This window comes from Dendrobium catenatum, unplaced genomic scaffold (genome assembly GCF_001605985.2).
Source record: "Dendrobium catenatum unplaced genomic scaffold, ASM160598v2 fragScaff_scaffold_1220, whole genome shotgun sequence".
Taxonomy (NCBI): domain Eukaryota; kingdom Viridiplantae; phylum Streptophyta; class Magnoliopsida; order Asparagales; family Orchidaceae; genus Dendrobium; species Dendrobium catenatum.
This window is the reverse complement of record NW_021319682.1, coordinates 2,807,420-2,833,756: the sequence shown is the minus strand read 5'-3', so window position 1 is coordinate 2,833,756 and position 26,337 is coordinate 2,807,420. Positions and strand designations below refer to the sequence as shown.

Sequence of the window (26,337 nt, the reverse complement as noted above, 5' to 3'; positions counted from 1 at the left end):
TTGAATCATAGGTGTTAGGCTTTTACTGGATTGCGCGAAAGCTCTTGTTTTGTTCTATAGCGCGCGACTAAGGTTTGTCATCTCGTTCCTTCATTCGCTTGGGAGTTTTGTTTGGGGCAAAAGGTCTTTCCTTTGCTCTTCGTCGCCCATTGTTTTTACGCTCAAGTGTCATCCTACCCTCTGTTTATCTGGAATCTAATCATTCTTCTCAGAAACAGTTCAGATCCAATTCCAAAAAGCTATCTTGCAGAAGTAGCGCGTTAGGGTTTTAGGTGATTACAAGACGAGTTAAATTAATGGTAGCTGAAGCTTGGAGTTGGGAGGAGGAGAAGGCGTTTGAGAACGCCGTGGCTATCTACTGTGAAACTTGCAGTGATTGGTTGGAGAAGATTGCTTCTGCTGTGCCTGGAAAGACCTTGGAGGAGGTCAAAGCCCACCATGAGATTCTAGTTGAAGATGTTGCTAGTATAGAAGCAGGCCGGGTGCCTCTGCCTAATTATGCTTCTTCTTCTGCTGCTGTTGCTGCAGCTGCTAATGCTGAGGACTCAACTGATGTTGGAGAACATGGGAAGAAAGGTGGGGCTTCTCATGGCGATTCAGCTAAAAAAGGAAAAGGGTCATTATTTGACCTTGAACGGCGCAAGGGAATTGCTTGGACTGAGGAAGAACACAGGTGAAATTTTATCTTCTGATTTCCTACCTTTTACCTTAAAGTAGACGTAGATGCTACTTGAGGTAGCTCTGGTCCTGGATTGAAAAGTTGCCTTTGATAAGTGGGAGAAATAATAAATAGTTAGTACCTGTAGGTCAATTTTATAGTACCATTGAACTATCTGGAAGCAATTGAGTGGATCCGTACATAAAAAGGAGTTAATTTTATAAGACTTCTGCTTGAGTGGTGATATTGGTAACTATATATGCTTTTAAAATGGGCTGCCTTTGCTATTAGTTTGTGGTTGGCTTCTTTAATTGAAGTAGACTTGAAACTAATAATGCATACTAAATGTCTTTTGCTTGAGCATTTTGTGTAGACCACAACCGTTGATATATTGCTGACATTGCTAATACAATTTTCTATATCTAGTAAATGGAAGCTAAGGACTTAGGGTGGATGAAGGCCAAATTTTAAATTAACTACTGTGTTTTATTTTATAGAAAGCTGGGTTTTAATGTTTTTGACATGTTTGAATGTTGAAAACCTTATAAGCTGTTGAAAGGAAAGGGAAAGGTGGGATTTTTTTAGTAGGGGAGCAAATAAATTATCGGCGGTTTGGACTTTGTTAGGATCTTACTTGAGAGGAAGAATCACTTCCTCTTCTTGAGCTTCTTGGGAGAGGAGGGAGAGCGGGAAGGGGAGAGGGAGAATACCACAATCAGAAATTTTATTGTTTAACCATACCTATTACAGCCTATAGAGCATCTATTTATAGACACAAAAGCTACAAAACAAGCTACACAAAAAAAAACCCTAATGGCAATACAAATCATTCAAGAATCTAAAGAAAGTACACATCCTACATCTAGGATCAATATCCAACAATAAGGTGAACAGGTGGGATTGATGTGGAAGGATTGGGAAAAAAATGGTACAGCAAAGGTAATATGATTGGAACTTTTGTATAAAGACTGTAAAATAGAATTAGCATTCTTGTAACACCTCAAAGTGATCGAATCAGTGGAGGAAGAGAATTGATAAAGGCTGCCCGAATAATTGGTAAATGGGTAATAGTGATGGTGGTGTCATAGTAAGATAAGGTAATATCTGTTTTGATTTGTGTTATTGTGGATGATTAAGCTGGTCAGGTTCCAGCAGAAAGGATTTCTCCTTGTAGTGACTTGTTGTTTTTCAAGCTTGTGTATTTCTTTCCTGAAAACTATTCAAATACAAAGCCGATAAAAGTCGAATATTCTTCCCTGTGAAGCTCCCATCATTCCTGATCTGCATTTTCTTACTGATTTATGGGCATTCATTAATCGAAGAGGATTTGTCCATGCAGGAGAAGAAACACGTTTTATATACTGGGCATATGGTAAATGCCTTTTACTAATAATGTTACTGATATCGTTATAATTGTATCTTGTATATAATTGTATACTCATAATAATTGTACATAATTTTCTTCTTTTTCAAATTTTGTCCTTTTATGTTAATGTAACATTCAAAAAATGTTTTTATCCCTCGGAAATGTCTCCCTTTTGGACTTTATGGCCTTAAGTGGGGCGGGAAGTGGTTAATGGAAACTCTTTACTTCTCTACTCAGCTCAGCCACCCCAATTTGTTTTTGGGCTTGACATTTTTAATCATTAGAAATAAACTTGCATACAAAATGGATAAAGCTGCAAGGAGAAGTTCATTTCATCATGATTACCTAATCTCAGCCGGTGGTCAGTAAGAGAAAATTTATGTTGTGCTATGAAAATTCTCGTTGGAGTAGCGCCCGTGGAAGATAAGATTAGAGAGAGTCGCCTTAGATGGTTTGGTCACATTAAACGGAGGCCTTTTGATGACCCGGTTAGGAAAGTTGAGGTATTAGATTTGTCTTATGTTAAGAAAGGTAGAGGTAGACCTAAAAAGACTTGGTTAGAAACTATTAGAAATGATCTTTCTTTATTAGATTTAAACGAGAATTTGACTTTTAACAGTACACAATAGAGAAAAAAGATTCATGTAGTCGACCCATGTAGTGAGACAAAAGCTTGATGTTGTTGTTGTTGTTGTTGTATGAAATTTTTCTAATTCCTTTTGTAGAGTTTTGTCAATTTTTCATGTGTGTTTGCTTATGATGGATTCAGCAACTTTTAGGAAGACAAACTCTTAGCAATTTCTAGAAAACATGACTCTCATGTGTGACTTTAATTATTGTTCTATCTCAATGAGTTGGGACTACCCTCTTTTGTTTTTCTCGACTTTTTTTAAGATTATATTGCTCATTTTGCTCTGAAGCTTCTTCTTAAAAATTCAGGGTATTTTTACATTCGAATAACACTGTAAGCTGTTGGAAACATCAAAGAGGACTGAATAAAGTATTTAAAATAAAGAATTAAATGTATTTATTCAATAAACAAAATGAAAGAATTATTGAATGAAGCTCTGCCTTTGATTCTCATGTGTAACACTGCAAATAGAATGCAAGCACATCACTAAAATGACTTTTAAGCTCTTCTTTGCTGCAAAATGCATCCAGTTACTGTACTTTTATTATATTTGAAACACCATCGCATGGCTTACACGTGCAATCATGTATTTATAAGGCTCTTATCATAATTGTATAATTAGATTGATTAGATTAAAAATTGTATCCAGTTCTACTCTGCTGCATCATTAAGCTTAGAACTGTTCATTCAACCTCACAAGGAAAAGATATTTGATGAAAACAGGCTATTCCTTCTTGGGCTGGAGAAATATGGTAAAGGAGACTGGAGAAGCATATCAAGAAACTTTGTCATCTCCAGAACACCCACTCAGGTGGCAAGTCATGCACAAAAGTACTTCATTCGCCAGAATTCGATGAACAAGGATAGAAGGCGCTCGAGCATTCATGACATTACACGTGTAAATGACGGCGATGCTGCATCGCCTCAAGGACCAATCTCTGGCCAAGGAAACAGTGCAGCAGTTAGTGCCGGTAATGCCAGCAGGCAGTCTTCTCACACTCCATCTGCTCCTGGTATTAGCATCTATGGTGCTACCATTGGGCAGCCCGTTGGTGCGCCGCCCCTCATGCCCACAATTGGCACTCCTGTCGCCGGACCGCACGTAGCTTATGGACTTCGACCACCCATGGTCCCCGGAGTTGTCGTCTCCGGTGCTCCAGTTAGTTTCTCACCTATGGCTTACCAAATCTCCAATGCATCATCGCAGAGATGAAGAGAAGCTCTTTGCCATGTCAAATTCAAATGAAATTGGTAAAAGATTCTCTTGGTATGAATATTTTGTCAGCTTACAGCATTGTGCCTAAATAATGCATTAGACTCCATTTATAATGTGTTCTCATTTCATTGAGTTGATTTTACTGCTACTAAGGTTTCGTTTGGGACGATTTTTTTACTGCTTCTTAAAACAACTTTTTAATGCAACTTTTTGTACTTGAAAGCTGTTTTAAGAAGTAATGAAAAAGCAGTTCCAAAGGAAGCCTAAGAATCATAAATTGTGGAAGTAGCTTGTGGAGTAACATAAACTATGCAGAATTTGTTGTAATTATTTGAAGTTTACTCATCATACTCATTAGCCTTATTCAATTATTTGTGATCAGCTTTAACAATCCTTATTGAAATTGTTTGTTAACTATTCAATATGATGAATCTAAACAGAAAAGAGGACTCTTTTTGTAGAAGAAGGTAATATGTTTTTCTAGCAACATATTGATTTGGAGACTACTTTCAACTCATCTTTGTCTTGTTAAAGAGCTTTTTTACCTAATCGTTTTGTTGATTCTACTTTGGATATTCCTTTATTCAGTGATACTTTGAATAGTTTTTCACAATTTTATTATTGATGTTTATCTATTGGTTAGAAGTTTAGACTTTCAATTAAGAGGTTTGGATTTGAGTTTTGCATGTACGGTGCGTGTGAATTTATGAGTTAATTTACTTAAAATCTAAAAAATATTTATTTAAGAAATTTGAATTTTTTTTTTTTTTTTATTGGCTTAGCTTGGTTTTGGTGAAATAAAGTTAAATGTAGATATGCCCGCTTTAACTGTCGCCATATTGTTTGGACGAAAAATAATCTCTATACATCTTAGAGATGTTAAGCTAATTAGGATCTGTTAAGGACAGCTTTTTATTTGCTTTGTTTTTAAAATAATAATCATAAATTTTTTGTTGCTTTCTTACTGTTTTTTAAAAATTATTGTGGAAACTTGTTTTTTGTAATCAGAATAATTAAGGTTTCATTTGGGATGGCTTTTTTATTCCTTCTTAAAATAGCTTTATATTTTAAATCTTAAAATTTTTATACTAAAAAACTGTTTTAAGAAGCAGTAAGAAAGTCGTCACAAACAAAGCCTAAGTTGTTTTTATCAAAGCAACTTCACAACCAACTTTATAAGTTGTTGCGACTGTTCCAAACAAACTCTTAAGTTGTCATCTTGCAAGGGTGACAAATTTATGGATTATAAATTTAATATTAAACATGGCAGGGCATGATGAATAGCCACCATGATAAATGAGGATAAAATCTATGTTATGACTAATTATATAAACTTTATTCACAATAGATGTCATTAAATTTTAATTTTTCCATTAATATAATGTAAAGATAATGAACTAATTTTATATAATATTTATAATTAAATAAATTTAAATTTAAAATTCATTTGGATCAAATTTTGACCTATATTCTCACCTTTTATTTTCCAACAAATAGGGTCTTCAATGGCCAATTACATCTTATCAAAACATGCTTTCATTGTATCCATGAGTATCCTTGGGGTTAGTTAATTACACATGTCATATGACTCTTATGGTTTTATACCTCTAATATTTAATTTTTTATTGTTGTGAGCTAGAAAATTCTTGTCAGTAAATTGAGAATAAATTTATACTAGCTTTGCATGAAGATTTTACATACAAATAAATAAATAAAAGAGAGCGAGAGAAAACAAAATTTTTATGTGAAAAATTAGAAAAATCATGAAGTCTGATCTAGCTCAAGTAATCTCATTATATGAGTGTTGATTACAATGACTTGTGCTCAAATTAGATAATTCGATATTATAAGAATATGAGTGGGTGGTAGAAAATGTTGCAAAGTCGGTATGTGATGAGATGTATTGAAATGGTTATGATTGAGTGATGGTGATCCATCACCATTGGTCGAGCAATGGTGGTACAATGATGATGTTCATGTGGCGACGACTAGATGGCAATTTTCTATTGATGGCTATTGTTTAGTAATGGTGGTCAAGCAATAGTGATTTGATGGCAATGATCGAGCAATGGTCTAATGATAGCGATTGGGTGATAGTCCAATTGTAACACCCCAAGATCTTATTTTGGAAGAATTGCTTATTTATCTAGTAATTAATCTACAAGAGCCAATAATTTATTTTATATAATACAATCATCATCGAAAAAAATTATAAATCATATTCATCAAAATATAAAATTATATTCATCCTTAAAATTTCATGTATAATAGTCAAGAGTTTAATCCATGCATCCATTAGTCTATTTTTTAGCTCTTGACTGTAGAAGAATAAAACTAAAAAATAAACACATAAATAAAATAAAACTTAAATCTCAAATTTGTCCTCATTCCACTAAATCCTGGCCGCTTCCTAAAAATATATAAAATCATAGAGTGAGCTAATAGCTTATCATATTACTAAAACTTACAACTGAAATCAATGCAATACAATATGAATAGTATACATGTAGGCATTCAATCACTATCAATATAAACATATAACTGTAAAAGCATGTAAAAATTAATGAAGCAATAATATATTACATGATCAATAAACATTAGTATAAGTGTATATCTTAAGAATAGTAATCAATAATCAAGTAAATTATGATAAGTTTTTTAAATCATATATCTAGTAGTTTTAAAACCATTTATATAGCATCTTATTACATCAATACACATGTCATTATCATATGCATGACATACAGTGTCTATGCATATATATCATGTAAATCATGTAATTCATATATATCAAATGATTTTATATCATTTTATTAATCTTAGTAAATACTTGTATCAGTCATAACATGTATCTTATATAAATAATGTCTTGTTAATTATGTAATTTATATATTCTTATAATAGTCATCCAGCTATATGTGATGTTTTTCCTGTATCCAGTCATGTAGGCAAACCATACAGGAATCAGTCTCAATCATATCAAACCCTGTTCTAAAAATCAGTCATATCACAAGTCATTTAGTTCAAGTGGCTATCATATCAGAAGTTGTCACTTTACGACTGTTGGCATATCATATCATTATTTCTGCTCATGCCTCCATTTTTAGATCATTTAGGATTACACCACTAATTTTATTTTAAAGGAAAGTTCATCGACCCACTCTTCTGTACGGGATAACATATCCCAAGCCAAGCTGAATAAATAAATCATTTGCAATTAGCCTTTCTTATATACACACATTTCACAGTATATATAACATAATAAACATCTCATGTCACACTCAATGTTCCGTTCATTGTATCATAGTAATGCATGTAAATTTTGTATATTAACCAAAACTAGTGAAATTCATAAGAAAATGCAGTGTGCTCTTATTATGTATTTACCTATAATAGTTAGATTATAACAAGTATGTATGTCATACACTCATATTAAAAAAAATTTATAAATTATTTCTCAAATTTCTAAAATTATTCAAATTACTCAAATTAGGATATTTCTCCCAAAATACAAAAATATCCTGTGAAAATTCAATATGATTATGCCAATATGTGCATAATGATTAAAATTATAATATACTAAAAGCTATATGGTGACAGTTTGCTAAAAATTGAAATATCACAATTTTTATACATTCTAACCAAATTAAAATTCATAAAATACAAAATACACAAAATCATTGAAATTAGAGGTAGGATAGTAATTTTCTCATTGAACTAACCAGCAAATAGTTCTATGACCCTCAAACCCTAGCTTCCTCTCTTCTCTCCCTTTCTTTTTGTTCTCAAATTCAAATTCTCCTCTATGGCTTAGGTAAAACAAAAGGGGAAAAGGAAATAAGGATTACACTCATTACTGGAACTGGTTTAAAAATTTTATAATAAAATATTGTAAGAAAATAAAGGTAACCATTGTTTAATTTATAATGTAAAATTCCTATAAATTCTTTTACATTTTCAAATTCATAGATCTATAAATTATAAAAAAAAAATTATTCATAAAATAGCCCTACATGTCTAGAAGACTCTGGTGATGGAAATCAATTTGTGAAACAGACAACTAACAGTCCTAAAAAACTCATTTGTTCTGACATGTTACTTTCTTAATGAATTGCAAAGCTTCTTATTTTTATAACTATACTATCCATAAAATTAGGAAACAATCATTATAATAATTAGAGTTCAATAATATATATGTTATGAAAAAGATGGTTTGCAAATTAAACTTATAATGACTCTTGAAATATTATTTGATTGATCAAAATACAGACTATTACATCAATGATGATCGTTCAACAAAGGCGGCACAATAGTGATGCTCAGGGTTGATCCTAGATTCTTCAAGCTTCTGAGCTTTTTTGAATCTCAAACCACTGGTCCTTTTCATATAGAAAGTGGGAGTATATTTATATATTTTGAGAATGACATACCCCATAATTTGGCCAAATTTAGGAACCCTCCATTGAACATCATGTTTTGATTCTTTTGATTATAGATCATTCTTTAAGTATTTAGCTGAATTAATGATATCATAATTATGTAATCTTAAGCCCATTGAATTTTTCTTGTGGAGATGCTCGATTTAACTTTTAAGTATACAAAATTCAAAGATCATTTGATATATCCTTTAATTAATGTATTGAAATTTTCATTTATGCCCTAAGTGCTAGATCAAGGTTCATTTGGTCTTGAATCTGATCACTTTTTGTATTGTTGTTATTGTCTCGCTAAGCCAACTATAAGCTTTTTTAATTCGATGTCCGGATAATCTATAGCTTAATTTTTAAATCCCCTCCTTCAAATTGCATTAAAATTCATGTTTGATCAAATTGAGTTTTGCATTACGTATCATTTATATTTGCTCATATAACACCTAAATTCTTATATCGCATGAAAAATATCATTAATAGTCATTTTTTTTTTCAAAAGTGAAATGTATATTTCCACACATATACTTTGATGAAATAAAGATACTAAAATGCTACCTAAGTAAATATAAAAATTTAGATATTATACATAAATATTAATGAATTCTACAATATTTATGTAAATCCCCCATTCTTTTTTGTGTGGCATTAAGAATATTTCAAATATAATAATTTATTTGCTCATAAAACAAAACAAAATAAAATCATCAGCACAATTTTGTACCTACAAGTTACCAAATGAGCCCTTAACTATGCTTATGAGTCATTCATTCACTAACCAATAGGTTTGAAGGATTCTTTTTCCTCCTCACACGCACTTACAAAATATATAAATGGTAATACAATGTTTTAAAATAAATTCATAGTTGTATAGACATTTAAGCCCCCTCATAATTTTTATTAGGTTCGGACACCTGGCGTATCTCTACATCCGGAGGCCAATAAAATATCGCCACGTGCTCTTACTCTTTACCGCGCGGCCCCATCTCAATCAATTTAATGTGAATGCATAAACATAAAATCCTCAAATTTAGATAAATTATGACTTCGTTTGGGACAACTTTTTTACTACTTCTTAAAGCAGTTTAGAAAGGCAAACGAAACTCATATTTCACCAAATTTTCACTTTAATTTCGTGAAAACAGATTACACTCATTATAATAAGAACTCTTTCACATGTAAGAATCATAAATCCCTCTTCTTAATCAATCATTAGCAGCATAAGCAATAATTAAAACAGTTGAGAGGCTTTATTCTCTGCAGGAAGTCTCGTTATTTCAACATCAATCCATATCAAACATGAAAACTACAGATCCTCAAGCACTTAAAAAAAGCATATAACAAACAGTTGAAAAACTACTTCCATAAAGCATGTAACAGTTATGAAGCCATTGAGGCCTTCTTTTGAGCTTCGATCTCCTGAAGTTCTTTGAGCCTTTCAGCCCAAGCTTTCTCACGAGCTACAGCTGCCATCTTCCTTTCTATCCTCTCCATGTATTTTTTCCTTCTGGCGACTTTATATTCAGCTTGTTTTTTCCTCTTCGCAGTCTGTTTACAGCAGGGTCATAAAATATAATGCTACTTGAGTGAGGTAACATCATATAGGTCAAACTCATTATCCAAAAATAAAATGGCAGTGCAGTTTGTGAAACAACATAAAAAGTTATATGTCAGTTGATAAATTATCTGAAAGCAAATCAAACAGTTTTAAAGCTCATCAAGATCAGAATTCTCTCAGGATATCCTCACACAATTTCTTTAAAAGAATACAACAACAACAACAACAACATTAAACCTTTGTCCTACTATGTGGGGTCAGCTACATGAATCTTTTTTCTCTATTGTGTCCTGTTAAAAGTCAAATTCTCGTTTAAATCTAATAAAGAAAGATCATTTCTAATATTTTCTAACCAAGTCTTTTTAGGCCTACCTCTACCTTTCTTAATATAAGTCAAATCTAATGTCTCTACTTTCCTAACCAGGTCATCGGAAGGCCGTCGTTTTATGTGACCAAATCATCTAAGGTGACTCTCAAATCTTATCTTCCACTGGAGCTACTCCAACCATTTCACGAATATGCTCATTTCGTATCCTATCTCTAAGGTTAGAATATGCATTTTAGAATTCGTAGATTAAAAAAAAAAAGATAGAAAAAAGTTCTTTAAAATTCCTCCAAATGTAAGGCAAGTATTAAACATAGAAGCCAATAAAAATAGAATAACGTCATGTATAAGAAGCACAAATAGCTCCAACAAGTATGAAAATGGGATTCAAATAATATTTACCAAAATAAAATCCTTCCGTTGCAAGATACGCTTTATCCGTTTTCTCCCTTGGACACTTCCTTCATTGGGACGGCTTCTAGGAATTGGTTCCCCAGGAACATACTGAATCCAAGCATGCGGACCTGCAAACATTAAGAAATTCCATCAAGATTCCCAAAAAGCAAAGTGATATCAGCTTAAATATAAGGCTAGTCATCCAAGAAGTATTATCTGAAATTTTAGGCTTCGTTTGGGACGGCTTTCTTTCTGCTTCCTACAGCAGCTTTCTAGTACAAATATTAAAAATTTTATACTATAAAGTTGCTTTAAAAAACAATAAGAAAGCTGTCCTAAACGAAACCTTAGTTAATATAGAAACTGCTTGACATAAGACTTCACTTTCTCTTCACATAAAATTGTAGACTTGAGCAGGTATTTCATCTTGTTACAGCTTTCATTAGCCGTATGCACCTTTCTAAAGAAACTCTACTTCCAACATGTTATATAGTGTCTCGATCATTGTTGTTGTCTTTTCAAGTTTCTAATCTGCCATTCCAGGGATCTCTTTGCAAAGGCTGGCCACATTTTGATGCAGATTGGGTCAAAGTTTGGCTCAATTTTCCCATTGATCATGTAAATGAGCTTAGATTTCACATCAATAAACACTACATATGTCAAAAAATTTACTTTCTTAAAATAAATAACAATGAATATAAGTATTAAAACCCAAATATGATTCAATAATTGAAGAAATCAATTGGAAATTTGAGCCACACAAAAATCAATGAGAATCATAATTTAATCACCACAATTGGAATTTTAATTGTGCAGAATTTAAATAAAATTATAATAAATAGCAAACCAATAACAAAATATGCAGATGAGATAGGATTAAGGAAATAAATTCCTAAAGTAAAAAAAATCTAGGTTTTATGCCAATACAAGAAGAAGCTTCCTCTGAAATTAGATAGTGGTCAACTATACTAGAACGACTCATCACATTCATCTTGCATTCACAAGATTGAAAATTAAAAGAGAAATATTTATTCAATCAAAGATGTAAATTTACATTTATAAAAGCATGTATTTCTAAAGTTTTCATATCTAGATTACTATATATAGCTGGCATAAGATTAGCCAAATCTGTTTCAAGATGACTTTCAAGTCATAATTCGACAATATCCTAAAATCAAAATTTCAAAACAAGAATTCCACAGATAATCCCGTGAATAGGAACTGCATGGAATTCCTATGAACCTTACTGTAATGCATCAATAGTGCTCACAAGCAACGACAAAGGCATAGTAGAGTAATCGCAAGTATTGCATCAATAATTAAATTTGAAATCTCATGAAATATAAGCCTCAAGTAGGCTTAATAAAAAAAACCTAGTTTTTCATGTTCGCCTATGTTCAACTTGATAATTAGCTCGAGTTTAACTAGTTCTTATAAGCTTGTATATCTAACTAATTATTCCTGCTGCCAACACCATACTACTTATACATGCTACTGACTTCTGAAGAGCTTGTGATGATTTAGATTTAAAACTATTTTGATATAAACTTGTTCAAACTCGAATCTTGATTATCCAAGTGGTCAAAACGAATATCTTATAAGATTGCTTCAGCGTGCAAGTTTTTTTTTTTTTAAATCTTGCTTCAAATTTCATATTTATCCATCAAGATGGTTGGGTGTCACAACCTCTTCATGCTATATACACAACTTGCTTACTATATACAACGTTAACTATCCACATGTCAAGATGCAAAAGTTGAGCCACAACAGCCAGACTCTGGGTTCCCTAATATCAGGTCACACCATGTTTCCCAATTGGCTTGAGGGATGTTCGAATTGATAACATGAACGGTCTAGACTCACCTGCCTCCATACAATTCAATCCTATGTGCCACAATAGTCAAACTCTAGATTCCCTCGACCTTGTTTGCCAGTTAACCTGACGAGCGTTCAACTTGAAAACTTGCTTGGGCCCAACACATCTACCTCTAAAACGCTTGAGTTTAAATAGGAAATTCGGATAGAAGATTGGGGGTTGATTAGCATCCATACAACACATAAGAGCATGGCGACAACCTTCTAACGATCTGGACACACGCCGACGCCGTAGGGATTACCTTTAACTAAAAGCAATAGGCAAATGATGGGACCACAAAAGATTCCCCTAGCAGCTATTGTAACATCTCATTTTTTACATTCAATCTTGATTTTACACATGTGAACATGACAAAGCTAAGCCCCAATAGTTAAAGTATGAGTTCCTTGAGATCAACTTGAACCTTGTTTCTTAGTCAACTTGAGGGATGTTCAACTTTATAGTATGCTCAAGCCTGACTCATCTACCTTCATACAATTCGACCTAATGTGTTGCAACAATTTGACTCTAGGCTCCTCTTAGGTTTGCTTCCCACTTGGCTTGAGGGACGTCTAACTTGACAGCATGCTATGGGGTTAACTCCTCTGCTTCCATACAATACACCCATATGGTCTAGCCATAATCGACCACATCCAGCCATAAGCGATATCAATGATTAAACTTAATTTGCAATCAGATTGGCCTCCCAAAACTTACATTTGTAGGATTTTTAGCCTAATCAAATACTTTGCTTCAAACTTACCAATACAACCACCTTAACTAAACTAATTAGGTCAATCATTCCTCTTTCTAGAATACCCAATCTCATTACCCGAAGATGAGACCAATTTCATGATCATCTTAGCGCACAATAATTCCTATCTGCCCAAAATTTTACTTCCAAACCACTTCAAACTTCTCAAATTAACCAACTTTGTCAACCCTAATCAAATTGACTACATAGAGACCAAATCCACCGCTTCATATCTAGGAGTATTATATCACATTACTTTGATTAGGCCATTATCATCATTTCAAATCCTAATCCCATCACTATGGCTCATCACTAACGCCCATTCAATCCAACACATCGTGCATGACTGACATGTGGCAAATTTGGGATTTAATCAACTATCATTGTCAATATCATTACAGTGTCAAATCATTAATATATTGTCCTATGTAACTATTGCAGTCAATGTCACAATTCCATTCAACCATTCTATCTAAAACATTCATTTTCTGTGACACCTCTCAGCCATTAGACACATATTCACTCTTGCATGGACCACACTACCATCATAATATTGTGCCAATCAATGCTCACATGGCTTTTTTGGCCAAGCCTTGTGTAGGTATTTCTAGTCCATCTCTCTATGTGCCACACAAACACATAGAATTTGGCATCTTGTACATTTTATTGATTACAGAGAAATTCTTCCCCCTCTATATATAGTGGATGTAGGCTATATAATCAAACCACTTACACCACGAGCTCCCTTCTAGTTAGTTGGTAGATTCTCTAGGCATCCCTTTATCTCAAAACCTCCCTCTTTTGAACATGTCCATCCTGTTCTTCTTTCTCCTCTAATAGGAAGTATCTTGCCTAGAAAACTCCTCCCTCTTTCTCTTAACCGAATGTTCTCATTCTTGCACGCACCATTGACTACATTGAGAAATCACCATTAAAAATTTTGTTGTACTTTTTAATTATTTCAAACTTAAATGAAGACTGACATGAGTGATGGTTGGCATAAACCCCTGGGGATTCCTCACTCTTGCCAACTGCATTGCTCGATTATCATCGTGAAAAGTAGCCTCACCATCTAGTTGAGGACTTTAACTCTAATGGTCAACTTTTGTCATTAAGGCACAATCCTTTGAACTCTAAAAAAATTGATTTATCATTACAAGCCTCCACACGTCACTCCCATCACACTATTGCACCAGCTAACCTATCATCCTAATTTCTGACACAATTTGATTTGTAGAAATAACTTTCCTAAGAACTTAGATAAGACTTAAATCATCCAACTCTTCATTGGTTTATCAATTTCAGCAGTCATAATTTGTTCGCTGTCATGTTAACTAATGAGAGCTAAATTCAATATCTTTGAGAAGTCCGAACTCATATTCAATAGTAGATTTAATGTTCAACTTTAAATTTGTAACAATATTATAATATATTATAATGGGGGTTTATGTTACATATGATTTGAGGTGAAATTTCAATATCAATTTCTACTTCTAATGAAGGTATAAATTCATAATTGATCTTGTATCTAATGGAGGTATACTTATAGTCTTATACAAAAGCAAGGTCAATAAAACACTTTTGAACAATAGTGGTTATCAATTGTAAGCAACACATACACAATTTAATGATTAGTAGGGTAACACATGACATCAGCACAAGATGATAAAACGTAGCAATATGCCAAGATCAATATAAATATATAACAAGATGGAAGCACATTTCCAATGGGCACTACTTAAGAAGTCAAGAACAAAGTTCAAAAAGAAATTTCTACAATTAAATTCTTTAAATGAAGAGCAATAGGTAGAAAATGACCCGGAGGTTTGAGACTTGCCCTCTTCCTACGAGGCTTTGTTCCGGGCCTTCTCTTTGGGAAATGAGTATCAGTCAAGCTCTGGAAAGCCGCACCACCTGTTGAAGTGCCGAACAATCGTCTCAAAGAAAGACCCAAGGGCCCTTTGATGATGAAAGTTGTTCGAAGGCATTGGGACTTTTCTATTGCCGATGGTAAGGGAACTGCATCAGATAATCTTGCAGGGATTGTTAAAAGCATTTTTGCTGACAGAGGGCGGATGATGTTCCTAAATGCACCTCCTAAGCTCATTCTTTGCTTTAACTCGGTAAGTGAGGCCAAAAACTTCAACTTTCAAATTAAGAAAAAAGAAATTCAAGAACCGGACTTTTTTAAGCAAGTATCGATGCTAGCCTCCAAATGCAAAATAAGCTTATTAGCTTTAAAGAACACGCGCGACAGAGTCCAAATTAAGAAAGGGTATTCTGACGCGATCACATTTAAAAACTTACTGTCTACATTCCCCTCACCAAACACTCTCTCTATGTATTCTCATCCCGCAAGCACGAGATACTCCAGAAGAGGCGGAGGATTCGAGTGAAGAACGGAAGGAGATCAGTCGTCGAAGGGGGAAGCGACGTGGAGAAGAAGATAAAGGAAAGAAGAACCCAAGAAAGACCAGTGCGGAAAAAAATCCGATGACAGTTGTCGGCTTCTGAGTCTGATAGGTTTGGTGGGAGACGGATTCGGAAGACCAGGAATTAGGGATTAGGGTTTCATTCGATTCTCACCGGGCCGAATGGTCCCGACCTTATAACCCAAACTTTTATTGAAATTATTTCTTTTTTTTCTTTAAAAATATCGACAACAGAAGAAATCATTCTGTGCGGACATCAGAAGCAGCTCTTTTGAACGTGAATCAGGTGCAGTCAGGTCAGTGGTATCGGGCTGAAGTATCGAGCGAAGAGGTGATGTGACACATTCTGGTTGATCTTCAGACGACGTTCGGCATCCGTACATAATCATTTTTCCGATTACAGAGCTTTGCTACTATAGTTTTTTTTTTTTTTTTAATTTTAGGCCAAATAAAGCAAACTCATATACACATGACGTATGCAAACTTAGAATCCAATATCTATTGATTGATAGTCAAAGCTCTCAATTAATATCTCAAGATGAGTTGAGTCACCTACAACAGTGATTAAAGAACGCGATATGATCCGACAATGGTTGTTAAAGCAGCCTTGGAGTGGACGTTCTATGAAGGCGTGTTGTGTGGTTATCAAGTCTTAGGGTTAAGCCGTGTTGCATGTTAGAAAATTTATAATAATAAAGATTTAATTTTATAGTCTAATTTAGCACTAAGCTTTTCATGTACATGAATAAAAGAAAATAACTCAAGAAGTATTTAGAGTTTTTATATGAAAATTTTAAACAATATAAGAAAATCATATTGGGGATAGATGAAATGAACCAAAGTATATTCTTTCTCAATTGGAGAAGATGAGATTATTTAAAATACTAATTTGTTCTCTTGTGATAGTTGAGAATGTTTGAGAATTATGGAAGGGTGATGATAATATCTGAACGATGTTAGTTGAATGTTAGTGGTTGAGTGACGATAGGTAAATAGATGATGATGGTTTACAAGTGATGGTGAGTTGGTGACCAGGCGATAGTAGTCAAACAACGGAAAAATTATTCTGTACGGACGTCGAACGCCGTCCGGAGACCAACCAGAATGCGCCACATCACACTTGTGCTCAGTAACGCTCAGTACGGCAGCTTAGTACCACTAAAGTGGCGCATTCTGGTTGGTGCCCGGACAGCGTTTTGCGTCCGGTCTCCACACAGAATAATTTCTCCAAACAACGATAGTTGGATAGTCGTAAACAAACTATAACAACATGTCATTTTAGATAGGCCAAATTATAAAAAGAAAATATTAATTATAATTATTTTAATTTAAGAAATAATAAAGGAGACAAAATCTTATTACAATTTTTTTATAAAATTTGTTAGCTCCATTTACCTACCATGGCCCCTTATTTATTTATTTTGACAATGAAAGAAAAAATAAAAATCAAAATTTAAGCAATGTAAAGGATAGACTTAGATTTCATTTGGGACGATTTTTTTACTGCTTTTAATTTAAAGCAGCTTTTTAGTGCAAAAAGTTAATTTATGTACTAAAAATTTTATTTAAGAAGTAGTAAGGAAACCGTCCCAAACAAAACGTTAGCTAAATCCAAAAGGAAAAAATTAAAGGAAATAATCAATAAAATTATATGAACAATTTTACGCTATTGTGGCGACTTAGATCATCTCCACCGAAAATCTCATTTTTTCACTCCAAAATGCCGGAAACTACAAAATGCCGTGATTTCATCTCCAATAGAACGCGTTTTTCACCCTTTTGCAGTTAACCGTCGCCTCTTTTTTTCCCGCGACAAGTTCGGTAGAGTGGTAAAAATGGCGGAGATGAACAGTGCAACGCCAATATTGGCGTCCCACTGTTCACCCGCAGCCATATAGCGGAAATTTTACAGTTCGGCTGGAGCTGGCCGGGAGCTCCATTCAAGCGTTTGGAGGTCGGTTGGAGATGCCCTTAGTCATTAAAATTTGTATTATGACTTTTACTTAATGCTTATTGCAAAAACCTTATTTATATTTCTATGGATTAAAAAAATAATAAAACTTAATAATGGAATTGACCATTAAGAAATTTCATCCAAATGTTGGAATGGCAAACAAGTTTTGAAATTTCACCAATTTTAATAATTTTAATGTCCAATATTTTTGTCATTTTTATGTGGCTACAATTGATTGACTATTTTGTTTTTATTTTATTGAGTTTTTAAATAATTTATATTCTTTACATTAATTCATACTTAAAAAATAGTTACAATATGTGATTAACTAGTGATAAAAATTTGTGAAAAGTTTAAAATTTTAGCAATTTATTTAAAATATAAGATATTTACACATTTATTAAGAGTTTTTGAATTTTGATAAATTGATTAATAACATTAATTTAAGATTTTTTTTATTTGGTACATAAACTATCATTGCTATAAAGGTTTATTTAAGGGGTATAATAAAATTTTATTTTATTTTTTAATTTTGAAATATATAGAAACAAGACAACATAATTTATCATTAATAATAATGGATTAGGGGATCTCAAGCTTGCTAATAATCATATATTTTTTAGATAATTTGATTTAAATTATAAATTTAAATACAATTTTCTTTTTAAAATCAATTTTAGATTATTTTTTTATGTTGGGTAATATTATGTTAGGATATCATGATATATATTATATTTAGATGAGCTTAAAAATTATTGAATTTATTTTGAGATTAGAATTGAATGTTAAAAGTTTATGTTACACTAATCTTAAAGCAAATTAAACGATTTTCAAAAAAATCCTCACACAATTCGCATCATAATATTTTGACATAATTTTATTTTACATTTTTATCCCTTATGAATATTTTGATGTAGAATTCAAAATCATCAAGCAAGCATAGCAAATAGCATGATCATTAAAAAAAATGGAAAAATAAATTTAGGCTTCATTTTGGACAGCTTTCTCACTGCTTTCTAAACAAAGCATTTGATTTCGTTTGGGATGATTTTTTTGCTGTTTCTTAAAGTAGATTTTTAGTTCATAATTTTTTAATTTTTGTACTAAAAAACTGTTTTAAAAAACAATAAGAAAGCTGTCTTAAACGAAGCCTTAGTCATGATCAGGGGTGTTAGTGAACTGAGCTGGCTTGATCTCGACTCGTTTATTGGCTCGCGAGCTCACGAGTCAAGTTCGAACTTGATCAAGCTCAGCTCGCGAGCTCACTAGTTGGCTCGATTCACTAATAATATTTTTAAAATAACAACGGGCCGCGGGAAGATGAAGAGACGTCGGACTATCGGAGACTCGCAAGTTCGAACTGTGGGCGAATTTGTACAGTTCGTACTTGAGCTGCTCGACAAGCCTGTTTCAGCGTTGCAAGTTGAGCTCGAACACCCCCTGACTTAAGCTCGACTCGACTTGTTTACACCCCTAGTCATGATATATTGATTTGATTTTTTTAAATTTATATGTCATATTTTTAATTGTTAATGTATGAACTTATATAATTCAATCTCCAAAGTATGTAAATAAATTTAAAATAATTAAGTTATTTATATGTAATGACAAAATTTGTGATAAAAATGATAAATAATTTTAAATATCTTAAAAACAACAATTTGGTTCTTAATATTTGTCTCATTTATTATATATTTTAATCGATTTATATTTCATCTAAAAATCATTTTATATAAATTAAATGCATAATTCCATATCATTGAATTAGTATATAAACACAATCAGTCAAATTTTAAAGGCTATCAAGATTGGAACTGAAGCAAGATAACTGACCAAATGCTTGAGTGTTTCACACGTGTGGTTCTGTCCTGCCGTACTGCACGTGTGGTTGGCTTAGAAAAAAACATTATATAAATACAATCTTTTTTTATATTAATATTAATTTTGCTAAATAGTTTTAATGGTAAGAAAAAAAATCGACTTATTCGATTCAGTCCACCATAATGGCTTATTTTAGATGCTTGAATTATATTTGAATTTTTGACATTTTATTTTAAATATATTTAATTAATTAATAATAGATATTTTGTATGCAAAACAACAATACATAGCATAGGCATTTGTTGAGAGAATACTTATCATTTTTATGAATGGATTTTCCACATTTTAAATGGTGAATGAACATTTTTTTTTTCTTTTTTTTATATTTTTTATGTTACAATCAAAACTTATCATTACTATGATAAATACAATGCAAGATTTTAATATTTTTGATGATCATTTTGTTGTCAATTGGATGCATTAAAATTTTTTTATAAATAATTTTTAATATATGAGAAGATAATTATGATAAGGAAATTTTAAATGATATGAAATAAAAATTAATGTATTTGATAAATTTAATTGATGAAATGTATTGATAAAATTAAAATTTTAAAGGAGATTATATTTTTAATCTAATCATTATATATATATTTTTAAATTTTAGGTTTAATGTTAAATTAAATTTTATAATTTTGGTTAGTTGTTTATTTTGGATAAGAAGATTAATTTTAGTAATATATGAAATTTAGTATATTGATATTTATTATTTAGAATATGGGGGATGATATCTTGTTGATAAAAACATAACAAATAAAGAAAAAATAATATTTCTCCCCTCTTATGTGTTTTTTTTCCCTCTTAGGTGTTCAATCTTAAAATATTACATTTAATCATATATTTTGAAAATAAATTAAGGGAGCATTTAAAAAAATAGAGAAGGCAACTTAGGCTCGTTTGAGGAAAAATTATTTTGTGTGGACGTCGAATGTCATCCAGAGAATAACCAGAATGCTCCACGTCACCCTTTCGCTCGGTACCACGGTTCGGTACTACTTGGTATGCTGACGTGGTAGGACCTGATTAGCTCTGGACATAGAGATTCATCAAGCGTCCTCACATAATAATTTCTCTCATTTGAGAAAGCGACTTCTTTTGGGATGAGTTTTTACTAATTCTTAAAGCAGTTTTCTAGTTAAAATTTTTTAATTTTTTGTACTATAAAATTACTTAAAGAAACAGTAAGGAAGTCATCCCAAATGAATCATTAATCTAAATTTGATATAATTTTGTGTTAAATTTCTTGAATTATTTTTGAGATTGGTGTAGGGGGTGTCAAAACGGGTCGACGAGTCTGACTCTGGTCGAATCCAAGTTGACCTGGGTCTAAATGGATCAACTCGAACACTACCCAATTTTACAAACAGGTAAAAAACTCATAACCGAACCCAACCCATAATGCAAACGGGTTGACCCGAACCTAAATTTTTTTGGCCATATTTGATTGACCCGATCCTGAACCCGACCCATAATGCCAACGGGTTTCGAGTCAGGTCATATTTTGGCATCCTTAGATTGGTGCAATATAAAAATTATTTGAAATGTAAATGAAATTATTTTCTTAAACTTAGGTTGATTACTTTCTTTTGTATATAAAATTGATATAATTAAAGATAATGTTTTTAATCAAATTATTTAAAAAAACAAATTAATATTTTAAGTAATATATTTTAACACTTTTTTTTTTCAAAAATATGATCATTAATTTATGTTATAGATAAAAACATCTATGACAAATGAGGATTATTTAGGATTTTCTTATAAAATTGTATATAAAGAAGACAAAAATTAATCCGTATTTATATTTTATAAAAAAATATTTATAACCCATATTTTTTGCAGTTCATATTGTTTTCTTTAAAAGGCACACATAATTGACCATTTCCCTTTTATGAAAGCGTTATGAAACGCTTCTACTTTTTTTGAAAAAATATGAAAAATATATTTGAGAGAAAATACTATTTAAAAAACCTTTAAAGAAATTCAATTTTAGCTGAAATTAATTAATGCAAATTATTGACTCTTATTTTGTGGCTAATTGAAATTAAGTCTAAAAATGTTTTATAAAAAAATATTAATAAATAATTGGATAGATCACCTTTTTAATCCCTCCAATTAGGATCTTAAGTGAATTAATTAATGTGAACAATAAATAACTCAATATTTTATTCTAATTCATGTAATTATATAACTTTGCAAAAAAAATTAAGAATTTACATATAAATAAACATTTTGAATATTGAACCTCTAATTTTTCCTATGTTTATGAACATGCTCATTATTATTCAACAAATAATTCACTAAAATTTTGATAAAATTCTCCTTTAATAATATTTAATAACTTTTTTTTTTATATTGAGCAAAAAATTCACAATCATATAATTTCTATGTTATGCCTTCTCAAATAGAGAGATTATTACGTGCAGCGTCAGGATGGATCAGGAGACCAATTCGAACGCGTCACATTACCCAAAACACTGTTTATTGGGTGACACCGCCAGTCTGACAACACACATAATAATTTTTCTTCAAACTAGAGCTAAATCCTCAATCAAGATGACAATCAATCAATCAATTTGATGATCTATTTTATAATTTTTTTACTTATATTATACCTCTTATATGATATAGAAAAATAAAATTTTGATATCTCATAACTAGGGGTGTCAATATTTGACAAGACCCGAAAACCCGACTCAAACCCGATCCAAAAATTTCAGGTTAGGGTCAACCCGAACCCAAAACAGGTCGGGTTCGGGTTCAACATTTCGACCCGTTTCAAAAATCAGGTCGGGTTCAGGTTAACCTTTTGAACCGAAATTGACACGATTTGACCTGAAAACCCAATTTTGATCCGGCAACCCGAGATTGACCCGATTTTGGCCCGAAAAAGAGGAGATATACTCATTTTTTTACCGAAAAAAGAGGATATATATCCGTTGTTAAACCGAAAACTAGCAATTTTTTATTGGAAACGGATCATTCGGGTCTTGTCGGGTTGACCCGTACCGGAAGCGGGTCGTGTTCGGGTCAGGAAAACTGAACCGTTTTCAAAAACGGGTTGGGTTCGGGTCGAATAGTTCCGTGTCATTTTCGGGTTCGACCCGAACCTGACCCGTGACCCGAAATTGACACGCCTACTCATAACACATAAACGCTAGCCTACCCCCCTCTCTATATAGAGAGATGGGGAGCAGAGTTAATTTATAATATGTGTTATAAAATATCAAACATTTTAATAATAATTTAAATATATTGCTAAAAAAATATGAATAAAATTAATGACTTTTCATCTATAACCACCTCAAAATTTTCACTTAATTGATAATTAATCAAATTATACAAAATTAAATGAAATTAATTACAAAATTAAAGTATAAATCACAATTAATAAAATAATATTAAAATTAAAAATCATGTTAAAACAAAATATATTAGTCATTTTCAAATAATCATTTAGAAGTTATTGGTGTCCCTTTCTCAACATCATATAGAGTAGAGAGACCATCTCGACAACAGTTTGTTCGTCCATCTATGAGTAATTAAGCAATTAATCTCTCTTTTTTGTTCTCTAATCAGTTTTTTTTGTTTGAAATTAAGTAGGATTAGCTGATTAGGATTGTTTAGTTTTGTGTTAATACTAATGCACCTTTCTTATAGATTATAGAGTAATTAAAGAATTAATCTTCTTTTATTCATCTGTAATAATCTTTTTTGTTTGAAATTAATCCATGCTTCTTATCGATTACATTTAGCTACTTGAATAGGAGATTAATAATCCTATTATTGTTCTCTAAGCAATTAGCAAGATGGGATTGCTTGATAGTACTAATTATCTACTCTCCTTGTGGATTAAATTTAGTTTTTTATTTAATTATTATGAGTTTTTAAGCAATAAATCTCCTCTTTTCTTGTTCTTGAAACGAGTTTTTTGTTTGAAATTAAGTAGGATTAGAGAGTTTAATTATGTGTTAATACTAATCCACTTTCTTCCTGAGTGATTAATAAGCAATTAATCTCCTTTTATTGCTCTCTAAACAGATTTATTGCTTGAAATTAAGTAAGCAGAATTAAAATAGTTGAATTACTTGGTTACTCTAATCCCCACCCTCCTTATGGATTATATTTAGCTTTTTTGTTTAGTTACTGTCTGAGTAATTAAGCAACTAATCTCTTTTTCTTATTCTCTAAACAACTTTTAATTCTTTTGCTGAAATTAAGTAGAATCTTAATAGTTTAATTATGTTAAACTTATATTTTAATTATGCTTTTTGTGCTTATTAATTGCAGGAAGAAAGCATTCGGTGGTGGTGGATCGGTTGAACAAACTACGCAATAAAGCTGATAGCTTTGTGCATGGCGTCCGAGATCACGGTAAATAATAAATATTGCTGTAATGAATTTAATATATTTTAATTACTGTTTAATTATAATTTAGAATATTATTAGTATGTTGATTAAAGAGAAAAATCGTTTTATGAAATAATTATATTAATTAACGAGATCATAATATAAATTTGTATAATACCGCAAAATAATACTCAATTTTATTTTTTTACCCAAGAAAAAATGGTATTTTACTATTTTCTCTTTTTTTTTTTTTTTAAAAACACAATTTGTTGATTAAAGAGAAAAATCGTTTTATGAAATAATTATATTAATTAACGAGATCATAATATAAATTTGTATAATAGTGCAAAATAATTCTCAATTTAATTTTTTTACCCAAGAAAAATGGTATTTTCTTTTCTTTTTTTTTTTGAAAAAACACAATTTCTCTCTTTTTTTTTTTTCAAATAACACTTTTGATCCATATTTACATTAGGAACTTCAGCAAAAATTTTTTTCTCATTTTAATCTTTTTGTGTAAGAGATTAATAGCTGCAAAAATTTACAATCAAGGACAATAATTTATCCAAATTTACAAAATTAATTTTCTTAAATTTTCATAGAATCAAATGAGAACTAATTAAGAAGAGTTTTGTTCTACAGTGAGTGTGGGGCACAAGATATCTGATACTGTTAAGGGGAAACTGAGCCTGGGAGCAAGAATTATTAATTCAGGAGGTTTTGAGGGGGTTTTCCGCAAAAGTTTCTCAGTAGTAGAAGATGAGAAATTGCTCAAGGCGTCACAGTGCTACATGTCCACCACTGCAGGGCCTGTAGCAGGCGTGCTCTTTGTTTCTACTGAAAGAATTGGATTTTGCAGTGAGAGAGCAATCAAAGTCTCTTCAACTGTTGGAAATTCAGCTAAGGTACCTTACAAGGTGAGTTACATAATTTTTAAATTTATTTTTTACATGTTTTTTTTAACTTTAACAATTGTGTAAAATATGGGGAAGAATTGTATAAATTCTTATTAAGCATGGACTTTTCTGCAGGTTTTAATTCCATTGAAGAAGGTGAAGGGAGCATTTTCAAGTGAGAATACGGAAAATCCGAATCAGAAATATATGTATATAGTCACTGTTGATGGATTTGAGTTTTGGTTTATGGGATTTGTAAATTACAAAAAAACTTTCAAGTCCGTTCAGAAAGCTATCTTAGTAAGGTGATTAATTGTTGTAAGGTTGCAAACCGAAATTTAACCTTTTATAAGGTGTTTTTTGTATTTGTTTGTTTCCACATGAAGAAATATTTCTGAATGTGAGAGAAGAAATATATATTTCCATTCTTTTTTTTTTTAGTTTGTATATTTTAACATGCATTATAGCAATCTATAAAGTTTTGAAATATAAATGAAGCGTAAATTATACACCAAAAAATTAGTATTTTAATTAGTTTTTATTAATATTATTATAAGATTGCGGATAAAGCTTATGCATTATATATACAGATCATTGACAATTAAAATCTCTAATTGCATTCAAAGAAATATAATAACGAAAACCATATTAACATTACACGATAATATTTAATTCCTATTACAAAGTCCAAAAAGCATATAATATGCAATAGCCATCATTGACAGAAAAGAAAATAAACCAAAGAGCTTAAAGGTAAAATGAATTGTTTGTCACAACTAAAGCCTCAATCTATAAGGCTCATTACATAATACTTGAAATAAAAATAAATCACGTAATGAGCATAAAAGACAAAATAAGTACAAAAATTACTGTACTTGTAAGGCAAAAAGATTAATAATAATCAATCAAATGAATAAGGTACCCCAGGAAATCCTTATTACCGGCGGAAATTTTCCGACGGCTTTCCGGCGGATTCCAGCGGATTTTGTGACAGTTCTTATTCTCAAAATTTTCCGCGCTTATCGAGCTATTTCCCGCGCAAAATTTTGCGCTGCTTAATTGGTCCGCAAATTTTCAGCGGGACTTTTTCCGGCAGACATTACGAGGCGGTTACCGGCGGTTTCGACCAGTTTTCCGAGTGGTACCATTTTCCGCGGCTTTTTAACGTTTCCAGGCGGCTTTTATAAAATTTATAAAAAAATGGAATAAAATTTTTAAATATTTAAATGATTTTACAAAAAAATATTAACAAGTTAACAAAAACTATTACTTAATTCTTCATCTTAAAATTAATTAGTTAGTTATTTTTTAATTTTTATTAAAATATTTTTTTTATTTTAAATTAATTAGTTTTAATTTTTTTTATAAATAAAGTTTTTTTTTTTATTTCTGTGGTGATATAGTTTAAATAATAAATATTTACAAGTTAAACGTATTTTCTTCTTCAGCAAAGCGGTCCGTCGTTTGAAATTCCACGTGAGGAACCGCTGTTCGAACCTCGCCTTGCACACTGGAGCCCGGAGCGCGCGCGGGAAGCTAGCTGCACGCCGCGAGAGCCGCTTGGGGGGAGCTTACCGAAGCATTGGAGCGGGGGTGGCTGCCGGAGCGTGGGAGCGGGGGTGGTTGTCGGAGCGCTGA

The 26,337-nt window shown here is 31.8% G+C and overlaps 3 protein-coding genes across 3 annotated transcripts; 2 read left to right on the top strand and 1 right to left on the bottom strand.

Annotated features, from left to right (window-relative positions):
* LOC110104349 (transcription factor SRM1-like) lies at nucleotides 1-4,293 on the top strand. Its single transcript, XM_020833412.2, has 2 exons — nucleotides 1-673; nucleotides 3,379-4,293. Exons 1-2 carry the CDS (start codon nucleotides 297-299, stop codon nucleotides 3,866-3,868), a joined length of 867 nt encoding a protein of 288 aa, XP_020689071.1. The 5' UTR covers nucleotides 1-296; the 3' UTR covers nucleotides 3,869-4,293.
* A 5,182-nt stretch (nucleotides 4,294-9,475) lies between these two features.
* On the bottom strand, nucleotides 9,476-15,774 carry LOC110104373. Its single transcript, XM_020833449.1, has 3 exons — nucleotides 15,005-15,774; nucleotides 10,584-10,705; nucleotides 9,476-9,846 (listed from the first exon to the last, which is right to left on the bottom strand). Exons 1-3 carry the CDS (start codon nucleotides 15,291-15,293, stop codon nucleotides 9,679-9,681), a joined length of 579 nt encoding a protein of 192 aa, XP_020689108.1. The 5' UTR covers nucleotides 15,294-15,774; the 3' UTR covers nucleotides 9,476-9,678.
* A 433-nt stretch (nucleotides 15,775-16,207) lies between these two features.
* On the top strand, nucleotides 16,208-26,337 carry LOC110104354 (putative GEM-like protein 8). Its single transcript, XM_028699116.1, has 6 exons — nucleotides 16,208-16,259; nucleotides 23,744-23,827; nucleotides 24,446-24,720; nucleotides 24,835-25,004; nucleotides 25,778-25,840; nucleotides 26,148-26,337. Exons 1-6 carry the CDS (start codon nucleotides 16,208-16,210, stop codon nucleotides 26,335-26,337), a joined length of 834 nt encoding a protein of 277 aa, XP_028554949.1.

Coding starts and splice junctions, on each gene's coding strand:
- LOC110104354 (XM_028699116.1), top strand. CDS start 16,208: ATGGTTGTTAAAGCAGCCTTGGAGTGGACGTTCTATGAAGGCGTGTTG. Junction 23,828..24,445: donor GCATGGCGTCCGAGATCACG/GTAAATAATAAA, acceptor TTTGTTCTACAG/TGAGTGTGGGGCACAAGATA. Junction 25,005..25,777: donor CAGAAAGCTATCTTAGTAAG/GTGATTAATTGT, acceptor GCAAATTTTCAG/CGGGACTTTTTCCGGCAGAC.
- LOC110104373 (XM_020833449.1), bottom strand. CDS start 15,293: ATGAGCTTAGGAGGTGCATTTAGGAACATCATCCGCCCTCTGTCAGCA. Junction 10,706..15,004: donor GGCAAGTCTCAAACCTCCGG/GTCATTTTCTAC, acceptor TAATGTTTGCAG/GTCCGCATGCTTGGATTCAG. Junction 9,847..10,583: donor AACGGAAGGATTTTATTTTG/GTAAATATTATT, acceptor TGCTGTAAACAG/ACTGCGAAGAGGAAAAAACA.
- LOC110104349 (XM_020833412.2), top strand. CDS start 297: ATGGTAGCTGAAGCTTGGAGTTGGGAGGAGGAGAAGGCGTTTGAGAAC. Junction 674..3,378: donor TGGACTGAGGAAGAACACAG/GTGAAATTTTAT, acceptor TGATGAAAACAG/GCTATTCCTTCTTGGGCTGG.